The sequence below is a fragment of the Elephas maximus genome, chromosome 26 (genome assembly GCF_024166365.1).
Source record: "Elephas maximus indicus isolate mEleMax1 chromosome 26, mEleMax1 primary haplotype, whole genome shotgun sequence".
NCBI classification, from domain to species: domain Eukaryota; kingdom Metazoa; phylum Chordata; class Mammalia; order Proboscidea; family Elephantidae; genus Elephas; species Elephas maximus.
In genome coordinates this window covers 42,343,784-42,361,068 of record NC_064844.1, presented here as the reverse complement: position 1 = coordinate 42,361,068, position 17,285 = coordinate 42,343,784, and the positions used below count along the sequence as shown (strand labels likewise).

Below are 17,285 nucleotides of genomic sequence, written 5' to 3'. Positions count from 1 at the left end.
TTTATGACAGATGAATCTTTTTTTTTTTTTTAATTTATACTTGCTTTAAGTGAATGTTTACAAATCAAGTCAGTCAGTCTCTCACACAAAAACCCATATACACCTTGCTACACACTCCCAATTAGTCTCCCGCTAATGAGACAGCCTGCTCTCTCCTTCCACTCTCTCTTTTCGTGTCCATTTTGCCAGCTTCTAACCCCCTCCACCCTCTCCTCTCCCCTCCAGGCAGGAGATGCCAACATAGTCTCAAGTGTCCACCTGATCCAAGAAACTCACTCCTCACCAGCATCCCTCTCCAACCTATTGTCCAGTCCAATTCCTGTCTGAAGAGTTGGCTTTGGGAATGGTTCCTGTCCTTGGCCAACAGAAGGTCTGTGGGCTATGACCACTGGGGTCCTTTTAGTCTGTGCCACACCATTTAGACTGGTCTTTTTATGAGAATTTGGGGTCTGCATCCCACTGCTCTCCTGTTCCCTCAGGGGTTCTCTGTTGTGTTCCTTGTCAGGGCAGTGATCGGTTGTAGCTGGGCACCATCTAATTCTTCTGGTCTCAGGCTGAGGTAGTCTCTTGTTTATGTGGCCCTTTCTGTCTCTTGGGCTCGTAAGTACCTTGTGTCCTTGGTGTTCTTCATTCTCCTTTGATCCAGGTGGGTTGAGACCAATTGATGCATCTTAGATGGCTGCTTGCTAGCGTTTAAGACCCCAGACGCCACTCTTCAAAGTGGGATGCAGAATGTTTTGTTAATAGATTTTATTATGCCAACTGACCTAGATATCCCCTGAAACCATGATCCCCAGACCCCTGCCCCTGCTACACTGGCCTTCGAAGCATTCAGTTTATTCAGGAAACTTCTTTGCTTTTGCTTTAGTCCAGTTGTGCTGATCTCTCCTGTATTACGTGTTGTCCTTCCCTTCACCTAAAGTAGTTCTTATCTACTATCTAATTAGTGAACACCCTCCCCCACTTCCCTCCCTCCCTGCTCTCATAACCATCGAAGAATGTTTTCTTCTCTGTTTAAAGTATTTCTGTAGTTATTATAATAGTGGTCTTATACAATATTTATCCTTTTGCAACTGACTAATTTCACTCTGCATAATGCCTTCCAGGTTCCTCCATGTTGTGAAATGTTTCACAGATTCATCGCTGTTCTTATCGATGCGTACTATTCCATTGTGTGAATAGACCATAATTTATCCATTCATCCGTTGATGGGTACCTTGGTTGCTTCCATCTTTGTGCTATTGTAAAAAGTGCTACAATAAACATGGGTGTGCATATATAATCTGTTTGTGTAAAAGCTCTTATTTCTCTAGGATGTATTCCAAGGAGCGGGGTGGCTGGACTGTATAGTAGTTCTATTTCTAGCTTTTTAAGGAAGCGCCAAATCGATTTCCAAAGTGGTTTTACCATTTTACATTCCCACCAGCAGTGTATAAGTGTTGCAGTCTCTCCACAGACTCTCCAACATTTATGGTTTTGTGTTTTTTGGATTAATGCCAGCCTTGTTGGAGTGAGATGAAATCTCATTGTAGTTTTGATCTGCATTTCTCTAATGGCTAATGATCATGAGCATTTCCTCATGTATCTGATAGCTACCTGAATGTCTTCTTTAGTGAAGTGTCTGTTAATATCTTTTGCCCATTTTTTGATTGGGTTATTTGTCTTCTTCTAGTTGAGTTTTTGCAGTACTGTGTAGATTTTAGAGACCAGGTGCTGATCAGAAATGCCATAGCTAAAAACTTCTTCCCAGTCTGCAGGTAATCTTTTTACTATCTTGGTGAAGTCTTTAGATGAGCATAGGTATTTGATTTTTAGGAGCTTCCAGTTATGAAGTTTTTATTCTACATTGTTAGTAATGTTTTGTATACTATTTATGCCATGTGTTAGGGTTCCGACATTGTCCCTGTTTTTTCTTCCATGATCTTTATCGTTTTAGATTTTATATTTAGGTCTTTGATCCATTTTGAGTTAGTTTTTGTGCATGGTGTGAGGTATGGGTGTTGATTGATTTTTTTGCAAATGGATATCCAGTTATGGCAGCACTATTTGTTAAAAAGACTGTCTTTTCCCCCATTTAACTATTTAGGGGCTTTTGTCAAATATCAACTGCTCATACGTGGATGGATTTATGTGTGGATTCTGAATTTTGTTCTCTTGGTCTGTGACTCTGTTGTTGTACCAGTACCGGGCTGTTTCGACTACTGTGGCGGTGTAATAGGCTCTAAAATCAGGTAGAGTAGGCTCCTACTTTGTTCTTCTTTTTCCTTAATGCTTTACTTACCTGGGGCCCCTTTCCCTTCCATATGAAGTTGGTGGTTTGTTTCTCCATCTCATTAAAGAATGTCGTTGGAATTTGGATTGGTATTGCATTAAATCTGTAGATCGCTTTTGGTAGAATAGACATTTTATTAAGTTAAGCCTTCCTATCCATGAGCAAGGTATATTTTCCCACTTATGTAGGTCTCTTTTGGTTTCTTGCAGAAGTGTTTTGGAGTTTTCTTTGTATAAGTCTTTTACATCTCTGGTAAGATTTATTCCTAAGTATTTTATCTTCCTGGTGGCTATTGTAAATGAAATTGATTTCATGATTTTCTCTTCGATGTTCTTTTTCTTGGTGTAGAGGAATCCACCTGATTTTTGTATGTTTATCTTGTATCCCAATACTGTGCTGAACTCTTCTATTAGTTTCAGTAGCTTTCTTGAGGATTCTTCAGGGTTTTCTGTGTATAAGATCATGTCATCTGCAGATAGAGGTACTTTTAATTCTTCCTTGCCAATCTGGATGCCCTTTATTTCTTTATCTAGCCTAATTGCTCTGGCTAGGACCTCCAGTACAATTGAATAAGATTGGCAATAAAGGTCCTTCTTGTCTGGTTCCCGATCTCAAGGGGAGTGCTTTCAGACTCTCTCCGTTTAGGATGATGTTGTCTATTGGCTTTGTATAAATGCTCTTTACTGTGCTGAGGAATTTTCCTTCTATTCCTATTTTGCTGAGAGTTTTTATCATGAATGAGTGTTGAACTTTGTGAAATGGCTTTTCTGTATGAATTGATAAAATCATGTGATTCTTGTCTTTTGTTTTATTTATATGATGGATTTGCATTGTTTTTCTAATGTTGAACCATCCTTGCATACCTGGTATGAATCCCACTTGGTTATGGTGAGTTATTTGTTTGATATGTTTTTGAATTCTATTGGCTATAATTTTGTTGAGGATTTTTCCATTTATGTTCATGGGGGATATACGTCTGTAATTTTCTTTTTTAGTGGTGTTTTTTACCAGGTTTTGGTATCAGGGATATTGTGGCTTCATAGAATGAGTTTGGGAGTATTCCATCCTTTTCTATGCTCTGAAATACCTTTAGTAGTAGTGGTGGTACCTCTTGTCTGAAAGTTTGGTAGAAATTTGCAGTTAAACTGTCCGGGCCAGGGGTTTTTATTGTTGGGAGTTTTTAATTACCTTTTCAATCTTTCTTTTTGCTATGGGTCAGTTATTTGTTTTACCTCTGTTTGTGTTAGTTTAGGTAGGTAGCGTGTTACTAGGAATTCATGCATTTCTTCCAGGATTTCGAATTTGTTAGGGTGTAATTTTTCGTAGTAATCTGATATGATTCTTTTAATTTCAGTTGGTCTGTTGTAATATCGCCCATCTTATTTTGATTTGGGTTATTTTCTTCCTCTCTTGTTTTTCTTTTGTCAGTTTGGCCAATGGTTTATCAGTTTTGTTGATTTTTTTCAAAGAACCAGCTTTTGGTCTTGTTAATTCTTTAAATCGTTTTTTCTGTTTCCTATTTCATTTTTCAAAAAAAAAAAAAAAAATTTTTTTTTTTTATTTCGTTTAGTTCTGCTATAATTTTTATTGTTTTTTTTCTTCTGTTGCCTGAGGGTTTCTTTTGTTGCTTCTGTGTGTTTGTTCAAGTTATAGGGGCAATTGTTTGATTTGGGCCCTTTCTTCTTTTTGGATGTGTGCATTTAATTACATAAATTGACCTCTGAGTACTACTTTCACTGTGTCCGAAAGGTTCTGCCAGGAAGTGTTTTCATTCTCATTGGATTCTATGAATTTCTTTATTCCATCGTTAATGTCTTCTATAATCCAGTCTATTTTGAGCAGGGTATTGTTAATTTTCCAAGCATTTGATTTCTTTTCCCTGGGTTTTCTGTTATTGATTTCTACTTTTCTGGCCTTGTCAGAGAAGATGCTTTGTTATATTTCAGTGTTTTGAATTCTGCTAAGGCTTGCTTTATGACCTAATGTGTGGTCTATTCTAGAGAATGTTCTATGTGCACTAGAAAAGACAGTATACTTGATTGCTGTTGGGTGGAGTGTTCTGTATATGTCTGTGAGGTCAGGTTGGTTTATTGTGGCGTTTAGATCTTCCTTGCCTTTATTGAGCTTCTTTCTGGTTGTCCTGTCCTTCACGCAAAGTGGTTTTTTGAACTCTCCTACTGTTATTGTGGAGGCATCTCACTTTTCAATGCTGATATGTATCTTGTAGCCCTGTCTTTTGGTGCATAAATATTTAATATGGGTATATCATCTTGGTGTATTATCTCTTTAATCATTATATAGTATCCTTACTTATCCTTTCTGATGGATTTAACTTTAAAGTCTATTTTGTCATCGTATTGCTATTCCTGCTCTTTTTAAATTGTTGTTTGCTTAATATATTTTTTTCCATCCTTTGAGTTTTAGTTTATGTATCTAAGTCTAAGGTGTGTCTCTTGTAGGCGGCGTATAGACGGATCTTGGTTTTTAATCCGTTCTGCCACTCTCTGTCTTTTTATTGGTGCATTTAGTCCATTTACATTCAGTGTTATTATGGATAAGTTTGAATTTAGTGCTATCATTTTAATGTCTTTTTTTAATGTGTCGTTGACAGTTTCTGTTTCCCACTTTATTTGCACAGTAGATTATCCTTATATATTGTCCTTTCTTCATATTCATTGTTTTTGGTTTTGTTTCTGCTGAGCCTCTATTTTTTTCTTGTCATTTATTTTGATGTGTAGGATAGTTTGTTTTCTTTGTGGTTACCTTATTATTTACCCGTATTTTTCTACATTTAAACCTAACTTTTATTTCTTTGTATCACTTTATATCTTCTCCTTATGGAAGATCTGTGACTAAATTTTTTAGTCTCTGTTTATTTGTTTTAATGTTGTCTTTCTTTACATAATATCGTTGTTACCGTGTTTTGAGTCTTTTTTTTTTGTAATCTTGCTTTGTTTTCTTGATATCACTGCCTGGGTTGACTTCTGATTGCTCTGCCCAGCGTCCTAGTCTTGGGTTGATACGTGATATTATTGATTTTCTAACCAAAAAACTCCCTTTAGTGTTTTTTGTAGTTTTGGTTTTGTTTTTATGAATTCCCTAAACTTCGGTTTATCGGGAAATATCCTTATTTCACCTTCACATTTGAGAGACACTTTTGTTGGACATACGGTTCCTGGCTGGCAGGTTTTTTCCTTTAGTTTTTTAAATAAGTCATCCATTGCATTGTTGCCTGCATGGTTTCTGCCGAGTAGTCTGAGCTTATTCTTATTAGGTCTCCTTTGCAGGTTACTTTTCATTTATCCCTAGCTGCTCTTAAAATTCTCTCTTTATCATTGGTTTTGGCCAGTTTGATTAAAGTATGTGTTGGTGACTTTCTTTTAACACCTACCTTATGTGGAGTTCGATGAGCATCTTGGATAGGTATCTTCTCACCTTTCACCATGTCAGGGAAGTTTTCTGCCAAAAAATCTTCGACAATTCTCTCTGTATTTTCTGTTATTCCTCCTTGTTGTGGTACTCCAGTCACTCGTAGGTAATTTCTCTTGATAGAGTCCCACATGATTCTCAAGTTTCCTTCATTTCTTTTATATGTTTTTTTCTGATTTTTCTTCCAATATGTTAGTGCCAGTTGATTTATCTTCATGGTCAGAAATTCTCCCTTCGACTGGCTCAGTTCTGCTCCTCTGGCTTTTTACTGAGTTGTCCAATTCTGATTGCCATCTTTCTATGGATTTTTCTAGCTTATAAATTTTTCATTATGTTCCTGAAGAATCTTTCTAATTTCTTCAGTTGCTTTATATGTGTGTTCCTTGGCTTGTTCTGCGTATTACCTCATTTTATTCCTGATGTCTTGAAGGGTTCTATATATGAATCTTTTGTATTCTGCCTCTGGTAATTCTAGGAATGCACTTTCATCTACAAGGTCTCTTGATTCTTTGTTTTGAGAGCTTGTTGAGGTGATTATGGTCTGTTCCTTTAGGTGACTTAATGCTGATTGTTGTCTCTGAGCCCTCTCTCTGTTATTGTATTAGTTTATTTTATGTTTGCTTACTGTGTTGTAGCTTCTTGCTTTGTTTTGTTTCAATATGCCCAAATGGGTTGCTTGAGTGAGCTAGCTTGATAACTTTCGCTTTTGGTGCTCTGACGTCTTGTCCCCAGATGGCTAGAGCAGTTATCAGGTATATCAGTCTAGGAGTCCATTCACTTTTCTTGTATGAATTCAGCTGAGATGTCCAGGTAGCTGATCATCAAGTGTGTGATACAGGCTCTGTCCGACAGTCTTAGAGGGGCAGGCGTGATTGGTGTAGGTAGCGGTATCTGGTTGCATCGGGGGTTCCACAGTGAAGAAGGCAAGGGGCTGAGAATCGTCCCCCAAATGTCTCTGAGGAAAGTGTGTCGCTGATGCCTAGAGCGTACAGGTGCGTGGGTTCTGCTGATGGACTATGGGCACCAAATGTTTTTGTTTGTAAGGACTGGGAGGTATTAGTTATCCTCAGACCCCTGTCACGGGTGACTGGGTGACCTGAATGGAGGCACGAGTCCTTAGTCCCCTGACGTGGGTAGTTGGGGACCCTGTTTAATAGGCAATGCAGTGTCAAACATCAAACACGTAGGTCTCCACTGCACAGCCGAAACGGTTGGAATCTGCCAACACGGGCCTCTTCCCCTGAAATAGGCCCACACAGGTCCATGCAGAGGGTAAAGGCACTCAAAGTGCACCGACCGTTTATGCCTGGAGAAGAGCCGCCTCTGTCCTGAGCTCCCCCATTTAGTGGATCTGGTAAATTATCTTTTCCCTAAGTTGCAGATTTTTTCCTTCTCCAAGGCTGGAAGAATGGCTCTAAGCGCTCAACAGGGCCTATCTCAGGCTCTGGGAATTCAGCTGTTGAAGCCGGCTTGGGGGCGAGGAGGAGTGCGGTATAGCTTACACAAGTACTTAGCTTTTGCCAAGAGTGGTGTTCTTCTCTGGTTCCGTAGGCTTGAGTAGGCTGTGTGGCTGGCTGCTTCTCCCTGGGGAAACTGGCCAAACCCTACTACCAGCCTGCCACTGCTGCTCGGGAATGGTGCCTGAGGGCTCCCTGTGATTCAGGTCCAGTTACTCCTCTCTGCTTCTGAACTGTCTCTTACTTCCCTTGCCTGTCACTTGGTTTTCCAAGCTTGCCTTTCATGCGCAGGGCTCAGCTTGCCATAAATATAGTCGTTTCACTTGTTTTTTCTGGTCTTTGCTGTAAACAGGGCTTGCCGGAAGCCTCTGTCTGTTCTTCCATCTTGGCTCATATCCAGACGAATCTGGCCTCCAATGTTTTGAGGAGAAATTGGTGCTTAATCTTATTGGGGATCCTTTGTTTGTGACTGCTTCTCTCTCACTGCTTTCAAGATTCTTTATCATTAATTTTTGAGAGTCTAACTATGATATATATATTGATATTTTTCTTTGTGTTTATCTTGCTTGGAGTTGTTTGAGCTTCTTGGATTTGTAGATTCACGTCCTTTGTTAAATTGGCCAACGTTTCTGTCATTTTTTCTTCAAATATCCTTTCTGTGTTTTTCTCCCTTTCACCTCCTTCCAGAATTCCCATGATGTGTATACTAGGTCTCTTGTTGTTCCATAATTGTACTAAACTGTGCTCAGCCTTCTTAAACCTCCAGTCTTTTTCTTTTAACTTTATTTTGCTTTAGGTGAAAGTTTTCAGTGCAAATTAGTTCCTCATTCAAAAATTTATACACAAATTTTTTGTGACATTGTCTGCAATCTCTGCAATGTATTAGCACATTTCTACCCTGGGATCCCCTTTTTAATTTGTCCAGCTTTCCTGTTCCTTCCTGCCTTCTCATCTTTGATTTTGGGCAGGTGTCTCTCATTTGGTCTTGTATATTTGTATTATTTGTTTTATAGGCCTGTCTAAAAGGTGGACTTTGGGAGTGGCTTCAATTCTGAATTTGCATGGTGTCCAGTAGCCATACGCTTGGGGGTTCCTCTAGTCTCTGTCAGAGCAGTAAGTCTGAACTTTTGTTGTGAATTCGAATTTTGTTTTACATTTTTCTCCCACTTTCCTATCAGTTTTAGTCTTTTTCTTTTCTTTTTCTTGTAATTTAGATGAAGGTTTACAGAAGAAGCTAGCTTGTCATTAAACAGTGCACATATTGTCTTATGACGTTGGTTAACAACCCCACGACATGTCAGCACTCTCTGTTCTCAGCCTTGGGTTCCCTATTACCAGCTTTCCTTTTCCCTTCTGTCTTCCAGTCCTTGCCTCAGGGCTGGTGTGCCGCTTTAGTCTCATTTTGTTTTATGGGCATGTCTAATTTTGGATGAAGGGTGAACCTCAGGAGTGACTTTATTACTAAGCTAAAATGATGTCTGAGGGCCATACTCTTGGGGTTATTCCAGTCTCTGTCAGGCCAGTAGGTCTGGTCTTTTTTTGTGAGTTAGAATTTTGCTCTACATTTTTCTCCAGCTCTGTCCGGGACCCTCTGTTGTGTTCCCTGTCAAAGCAGTCAGTGTTGGTAGCTGGCACCATCTGGTTGTGTTAGAATCACTCTGGTGGAGGCCATGGTAGTTGTGGTGCATTAGTCCTTTGGACCAACCTTTCCCTTGTGTCTTTAGTTTTCTTCACTCTCGCTTGCTCCCAAAGGGATGAGACCAGTGGAGTATCTTAGATGGCCACTCACAGGCTTTCAAGACCATGCTACTCACCAAAGTAGAATGCAGAATATTTTCTTTATAAACTATGTTATGCCTATTGAGCCCATGGACCCCACAGCCCTCAGCCCAGGACTTCAGTCCCTCAGGAAGTTGGATGTGTCTATGGAACTTTCATGACCTTGCCTTGTACTAATTAGCATTTTTCTGGATTCAGCATTTGCTTTGTTGCTGTAAATCTTTGAGTATTTTCTCAATTTTTTCCATTTATTTATTTGTTTATTTATTTATTGTGCTTTAGGTGAACACTTACAGCTCGAGTTAATTTCTCATACAAAAATTTATACACGTTTTGTGCCAGTAGTTAAAATCCCCACAATGTGACAGCATTTTTCACCCCAGGTTCCCTGTGTCCATTTGACCAGTTCCTGTCCCTTCCTGTCTCCTCATCCTGCTTTTAGACAGGAGCTGCCCTTTTGGTCTCATATATCTGATTGAACTAAGAAGCACATTGCTCATGTGTACTATTTTTTGTTTTATAGTGCTGCCTAATCTTTGTCTGAAGAGTGGGTGTCAGGAATGGTTTCAGTTCTGGATTAATAGTATGTCTGGGGCTGTAGTTTCGGGAGTTCCTCCAGTCTCTGTCAGACCATTAAGTCTTTTTTTTTTTTAAGTGAATTTGAGTTCTGTTCTGCATTTTTCTCCTGCTCTGCCTGGGACTCTCTGTTGTGTCCCTCCTCAGGGTGGTCAGGGTGGTAGCTGGGCACCATCTAGTTCTTCTTATCTCAGGCTGGTGGAGCATCTGTTCACGTGGTCCCTTAGTCCTTTGGGCTAATATTTTCCTTGTGTCTTTGGTTTTCTTCATTCTCCTTTGCTCCACGTGAGATGGGACCAATTGATTCATCCTAGATGGCCACTTACAATCTTTTAAGGTCCCAGATGCCACATTTCTTAATAAACTTTATTATGCCAATTGACCTAGATGTCCCCTGAAACTATGGTCCCCGGGCCCCGCCCTGGCTACTCTATCTACGAAGGTGTTTGGATGTGTTCAGGAAACTTCTTAGGGTTTGCTTTGTCCACTTGTGCTGACTTCCCTTTTATTTTGTACTATCCTTCTCTTCACCAAAGTTAATCCTTGTCTACTATCTAGTTAGTGATTTCCTCTCCCCATCCCTCCCCACCCTCATAACCATCAAAGAATGTATTTAAACCTTTTCATGAGTCTTAGAATAGTAGTCTCAAGTAACATTTGTCCTTTTGTGACTACTTATTTCACTCAGGATAATGCCCTCCAGATTCATCCATGTTGTGAGATGTTTTGCAGATACATCATTGTTCTTTGTTGTTGGGTAGCATTCCATTCTGTGGTATGTACCATAATTTGTTTATCCATTTGTCTGTTGATAGGCATTTAGGTTATTTCTGTCTTTTTGCTACTGTGAATAGTGCTGCAGCGAACATGGATGTGCATATGTCTGTTTGTGCAATGACTCATTTCTCTTGGGTATATTTCTAGGAGTGGGATTGCTGGATCGCGTGGTATTTCTATTTCCAACTTTTTAAGGAAGTGCCATATTGTTTTCCAAAGTGGCTGTACCATTTTTCATTCCCATCAGCAGTGCATGGGAGCTCCAGTCTCCCCACAGTGCCTGCTAACATTTGTTATTTTGTGTGTTTTTTAAATTAGTGCCAGCCTTGTTGGTATGAGATGGTATCTCATTGTAGTTTTGATTTGCATTTCTCTAATGACTAATTATTGAGAGCATTTCCTAGTGTGTCCATTAGCCGCCTGAATGTCTTCCTTGGTGAAGTGCTTGTTCATATCCTTTGCACATTTTGTAATTGGATTATTTCTGTTTTTTTTTGTTGAAGTATTGCTGTATTGTGTAGGTTTTTATAGATTAGACCGTCATCAGATATGTCGTAGCCAAAAATTTCTTCTTAGTCCGTAGGTTCTCTTTTGAGCCTCCATTTTTGTTGCTCTTCAGTGTCTGTAATTTAACTATCTTACCTCTTATTCACTTGTTTCTTCTGCCTTTTTAAGTCTGTTGGTAAGTTCTTCTATTGTATCTTACTTCAGTTATTGTCCCCTTTAATTGCAATATCTCTTTAAAAATTTTTTGTTTTATTTTATTTTAGATGAAGGTTTACCGAGCAAGTTAGTTTTTCATTAAACAATACACATATCGTTTTGTGACATTGGTTGCCAATCCCACCACATGTCAACACTCTCCCCTTCTCGACCTTGCATTCCCCATTCCCAGCTTTCTTGTCCACTCCTGCCTCTGGGTAGTCCTTGCCCTTGGGACTGGTATGCCCATTAAGTTTTATTTTGTTTTATGGGCGTGTCTAATCTTTGGATGAAGGGTGAACCTCAGGAGTGACTTTAGCACTGAGTTAAAAGGGTGTCCGGGGGCCATATTCTCAGGGTTTCTCCAGTCTCTGTCAGTCCAGTTAAGTCTGGTCTTTTTTTGTGAGTTAGAATTTTGTTTTACATTTTTCTCCAGCACTGTCTGGGACCGTCTGTTGTGATCCCTGTCAGAGCAGTCATTGGTGGCAGCTGGACACCATCTAGTTGTGCTGGACTCAGTCTGGTGGAGACTTTGGCAGTTGTGGTCCATTAGTAATATATTTCTTTTTTTAGATTCTCATTTTTGTTTTCGTTATTTCTTTTAGCTCTGTGTCCATGTTTTCCTTAGTTCTTTAATTGTGTTTAATGTTGTATAAGGTATTTTCGATATGCTTGGGTTTATGTGTGGTAATTTTCTGTTTGTTTTATATGTGTCTTGTTTTTCATTCCTGTATTTCTCCTATACTACCTTCTTTTGTGTTAAACATCTTTCACATAAACGTGGACAATTTTAATTTTATTTTTAAACTTTTTTTCTAGTTATTTTCTTAGCAATTGCTCCAGCAATCACGATACGTACTTTTATTTATCACAGTCTACTTAAATTAATACTGCCTTAATTCTGGGAAAAGGTAGCAACTTTGATCCAATTTAACTCCATTAATCCTGGCTTCTTTGTGTTATTATTGTTATGTATCTTATGTGTTATAAATGTAAGAATACTGCTATAAAAAAATTTTTTTTTCTTTATAAAATCTTGTCTTTTAAAATGTTTAAGAGTCAAATACATTTATGTAGTATATTATATTTAATCACATATTTACCATTTTCAGTGCTCCTGATTGCTTCCTATGGATTTAAGTTACTGTCTGGTATCATTTTCTTTTGCCTTGAAGACATCCTGAGGTGGCGTTGGTGATGTAGCAGCCTTAGTCAGGAACACCACGGAGTCCCACTGTTGTTATCTCAAGTTTAGCAGTTTTTCATGAATAAACATTTCTCAATTTGTTTGCCTTTAGTCCATTTCCAGAGCCCTGAAATGTTTGTTCTTGACAGTTTTGTCCAGTTTTATCATTGTTTTTTGGGGATAGAATTTTTCAAGGCCTTTACTCTGCCATAGCAGGAATTCTATCCACTCACCCACCCACCTTGCTATTTTTGCAGAGTAGATGACTTTCTGTGCTGTCCTGAGGGATGTTCCTTGATTTGTAGAGACTGGGCTTAGAATCAAGGCAGACCTAAAAGTAGACCTACTTTTTCTAAGCTGATGGGATTCAGGGAAAGAGAAAGGGTCAGCAGAAGGGCAAGGAGTGATTGGGCCTTTTTCAGCTTGCCTGGGTCTTAGAGCCCCCAAACCCTGCCTTTCCCGGGAGGGGTCCTGAGGCTTGTTCCTATGGGGACTTTCTGGCTCCTCCTTCCTCCTGCTCCTGCGTAAGCCCTGTCTGAGGGTGAATGGACTTTGAGGACTCAGAGTAAAACAGCTCCTGTCTCTCTTAGCCTTGCTGTGTAAATGCTGGGTCCCCTTTATGGATGGTGTGAAGGGGCTCAAAAGAAAGATCAGGGCTCCAGGATAAAGTTCGTTCTGAGTGAAATTTTCATTCTTCTTCTAGGTAGGGTTATACAATCAGGTTGGCTGGACTTGAGGTGTGTTTGTTGCTAAGGTGAAGGTAGAGGAGACTCTGCCTGAAGCTTTTGTCCTGGTGGAGATTTTAGGGCGCTGCTGCCAGAAAGGGAGAGACAGTATTTGTCCCAGAAGGTAATGTCCTGACCGTCACACCAGTTGTGGGAAGAAACTGCAAATATAATTCTGGTAGAAACTTTACTGATAGGTCTCTTGCCTGCTGGCTGGAATTTCTGTGGAAAAAAGCCAAATGTTCTTTTATTATTACCTTTATTTTTCTGCAGGTAATGCCATAACACCTGGGTAACTAGATGCCTTTGCCTTTCTCTCTCGGCAGAGGAACGTCACGGCATCCGGAGTCATCCCACAGATTTCTCTGATCATGGGCCCGTGTGCTGGTGGGGCCGTCTACTCCCCGGCCCTAACAGACTTCACGTTCATGGTAAAGGTAAGAATGAAAGGCCTGTTTCTAGTGCCCTTTGAGAATTGTGCAGTTCCTCACCTGTAATAAAAATAACTCCTGACCCAGATCTACTTTGTTATTTGCATTCTCATTGTCTTTGTGGGCACTGATGATAAGGTCTTAGTGGAGAGATGGTCTTGGCTTGAGATCTGTAGCTAGTGGGGGTTCATTGGTAGCAGGGGCTTATGTACTTGATTGGTGGGTGATTTTACTTGTTGATCTGAATTGCAAATGATTTTCAAGTAATCAAAGGATCTTGTCCTCTGCCCAGACAGGATTATCGAATCCTATTAAAAAAGTTTCACATGAAAGATGTTGCTATAATTCGTTTTATTGGGAAGTTGTTTTTTAGGCTCCACCTTTATCTTGTCTGTTGTTTCTTGCCATATTACTACATTTTGACTGTAATAAAAAAACTGTTGTAATATATATAACACAGCATTTGCCAATTCAACATTTTTCAGGTGTACAATTTAGTTATATCAATTACACTAATCACTTGTGCAACCATCACCCGTAATTATTGCCAAATTTTTCATTACCGTGAACAGAAACTCAATGCTTCCTAAATACTGACTCCGCCTTTCTCCAGAAGGGCATTTTAAAATGATTTTTATTAAATGAAGCCTACTTGAATGTATAAATGGGTAATTCGTCTTAATCTGACACCTTTTTTTTTTTTTTAATTAGACTTTTCCTCTTAAGTTTTTTTTTTCCCCAATAAAAATGAGCAATAAACACCAATACAGAAAGGTTGGGGAGGGGGGGTAATTATCCAACCTGAGAACAGTGCTCTTAGAGACTGCTGGAGGGAGTGTAAGTGGGAATAACTGTTTTTTCAAGGGCAGTTTGAAAATAGGAATTAAAAAGTTTCCAAAAGGGCATACTCTTCGATCCAACTACTCTGTTCTTAGGAAGTGATCTTAAAGAAATGATGAAGAAAGTGCCCAAGGGTTCATGTAAAGAGATGTTCACCACAGCATTGTTGACAAGAGTGACAGATTGAAAGCAACCTAAGTGTTCAACAGCAAGTTGAGTTTTAAAAATTAAGATGACCACATCTCTTATTTCTTTAGGAAGCTGAATTCCCTGAACTTTGCCCATTAAATCTACATATGTATGTATGTAACGCTGTATGTATTAGTTTCCTAAGGCTGCTGTAACAAAGTATTACAAAGTAGGTGCCCTACAACAACAAAGTTATTATCTCATAAGAGGCTAGAAATCCAAAATCAAGGTTTCAGCAGGTCCGTGCTGTCTCTGAACGCTCTAGGAAAAGATCTTTTTCTTGCCTTTTCCTAGATTCTGTATTATGTGTCCTTGGTTTATGGCAGCATAACTCCAATCTCTGCTTCCATTGTCACAAGATACTCTTGCCTCTGTGTGTCTTTCTGTGACTCTTCTGTAAGGACATCATTCATATTGGATTAGGACTCACCCTGTGTCAGTATAATCTCATGTTCATTGATAGTAGACAACTGTTGACTTTGGTAAAGGGAAAGACAAAACACAGTGTAGGGAAAGTCAGCACACCTTAACCAAGGAAAAGCCATGTAAACTCCCTAAACATATCCAGACACCTGAGGGACTGAATTTCTGGGGCTGAGGGCTGTGGACCATAGTCTCAGGGGGACATCTAGGTCAGTTAGCATAACATAGATCATAAAGAAAATGTTCTGCACCCTGCTTTGGTGAGTAGTGTCTGAGGTCCTAAAGGTTTGCAAGTGGCATCTAAGATAGAGCTGTTGGTCCCAGCACATTCAGAACAAAGGAGCATGAGGAAAACCAAAGACACAAGGTAAATATTAGTCCAAAGGACTAATGGACCACGTAAACCATAGCCTCTACCAGTCTGAGCCCAGAAGAACTAGATGGTACCTGACTCCTATCACCGATCTAGACAGAGCAGAGGAAAACTATAGAACAGAATTCAAATTCACAAAAAAAGACCAGATGTACTAGTCTGACAGAGATTGGAGGAACCCCTGAAACTACAGCCCCTGGACACCCTGCTAACTCAGAACTGAAGCTACTCCTAAAGTCCACCTTTCTGCCAGATTAGACTGGCATATAAAACAATAACGCCCGTGAAGAACATGCTTTTTAGTTCAATCAAGTATACGAGACCAAATGGGCCACATCTGCCCAAAAGCAAATACGAGATGGCAGGAAGGGTCAGGAAAACTAGACGAATGGACACTAAGAACTCAGGGTGGAAAGGAAATGGGGGAGAGTGCTGACACATTGCAGGTACTACAACCAATGTCAAAAAACAGTTTGAGTATAAATTTTTGAATAAAAAACTAATTTGCCTTGTAAATTTTCACCTAGAACACAATGAAATTAAAAAAAAAAGTTAAACACTGATACAATACCTTTATCTACTCTGATTCTAATCCAGTTTTGTCCCTCATCCCAGTACTATCTTTTATATTATTTTCCTCCAGTACAGGATCCATTTTGGGATTATGTATTACAACCTTAAAAAGTGAGATTTGTCAGAAGTATAGGGAAACATCCATACCTGTATTGCTGGGGATGTAAATTTGTACCACTTCTTTTGAAGGCAACCTGACAATATACATTAAATTGAAAACATTAACACCCTCAGATACAGTAATTCCACTTACAAATATTGTTCTGTAGATACACCACCACGTGTACCTAGGGATGGCTGTAGTAGGATATTTATTGCAGAATTGCTTGTTATAGCAAAATATTAGAAACAACCAAAATGGCCATCAGTGGGACTGATACATACGTTATGATACTTGTCCTACTCTACTGGTAGAGGATGATCTATTAGGTGAAAAATTTTTATTTAAAAGCAAGTTTCAGAACAGTGGGTACAGGGTACTGTTAGGAAAAAAATGTGTTAGAAAATAAGAGGACAAATATGTCCATAAATGCTTATATGCATGGCTGTCTCTGAAGGAAGGAATTCACTAGGGATTGCTTTTGGGGAGAGGAATTGGAGACCTGTGGATAAGGGCTTAGAAGTAGACTTACTTTCCACTATAGCCCCTTATTCTGGTGGTGCAGTGGCTAAAGCACTCAGCTGCTAACTGAAAGGTCAGTGGTTTGAACCCACCAGCTGCTCCGCAGGAGAAAGATGTGACAGTCTCTTTCCCTAAAGATTTATAGCTTTGGAAGCTTTATGGGGCAGTTCTGCCCTCTCATATCGAGTCACTATGAGTTGGAATCGGCTTGGTGGCAGTGGATTTTTATTATCTTTAATTTAGAAACTAAGAATTAAAAACCCGTCACCTTCTTATATCAAACCACTAATTATTAGTGTCTTTCAGTGGCTTTACCTTTTTTTTTTCATTTTTACTGTGCTTTAAGTGTAAGTTTACAAATCGACTCGATCTCTCGTACAAAAATTTATATACACTTTGCTATATACTCCTAATTGCTCTCACCCTAATGAGACAGCACACTCCTTCCATCCACTCTCTATTTTCGTGTCCATTCGACCAGCTTCTGACCCCCCCTGCCCTCTTATCTCCCCTCTAGACAGGAGCTGCCCACATAGTCTCATGCGTCTACTTGATCCAAGGAGCTCACTGTTCACCAGTATCATTTTCTGTCTCATAGTCCAGTCCAATCCCTGTCTGAAGAGTTGGCTTTGGGAATGTTTCCTGCCTTGGGCTAACAGAACATCTGGGGACCATGACCCCAGGGTCCTTCTAGTCTCAGTGAGACCATTAAGTTTGGTCGTTTTATGAGAGTTTCGGGTCTGCATCCCACAGCTGTCCTGCTCCCTCAGGGGTTCTCTGTTGTTTTCCCTGTCACGGCAGTCATCGGTTGTAGCTGGGCACCATCTAGTTCTTCTGGTCTCAGGCTGACGTAGTCTCTGATTTATGTGGCCCTTTCTGTCACTTGGGTTCATAATTACCTTGTGTCTTTGGTATTCTTCATTCTTCTTTG

At 39.6% G+C, this 17,285-nt stretch overlaps 1 protein-coding gene across 3 annotated transcripts in view; it reads left to right on the top strand.

The window, feature by feature from the left end:
* The window catches only part of PCCB (propionyl-CoA carboxylase subunit beta), a 221,428-nt gene that overhangs the window by 132,830 nt on the left and 71,313 nt on the right, over positions 1 to 17,285 (top strand). For all 3 annotated transcript variants that reach the window (XM_049870484.1, XM_049870483.1, XM_049870482.1), the window contains one exon: positions 13,230 to 13,340. In XM_049870484.1, coding sequence (XP_049726441.1) covers positions 13,230 to 13,340 — 111 coding nt within the window. The remainder of the gene's footprint in view (positions 1 to 13,229; positions 13,341 to 17,285) is intronic.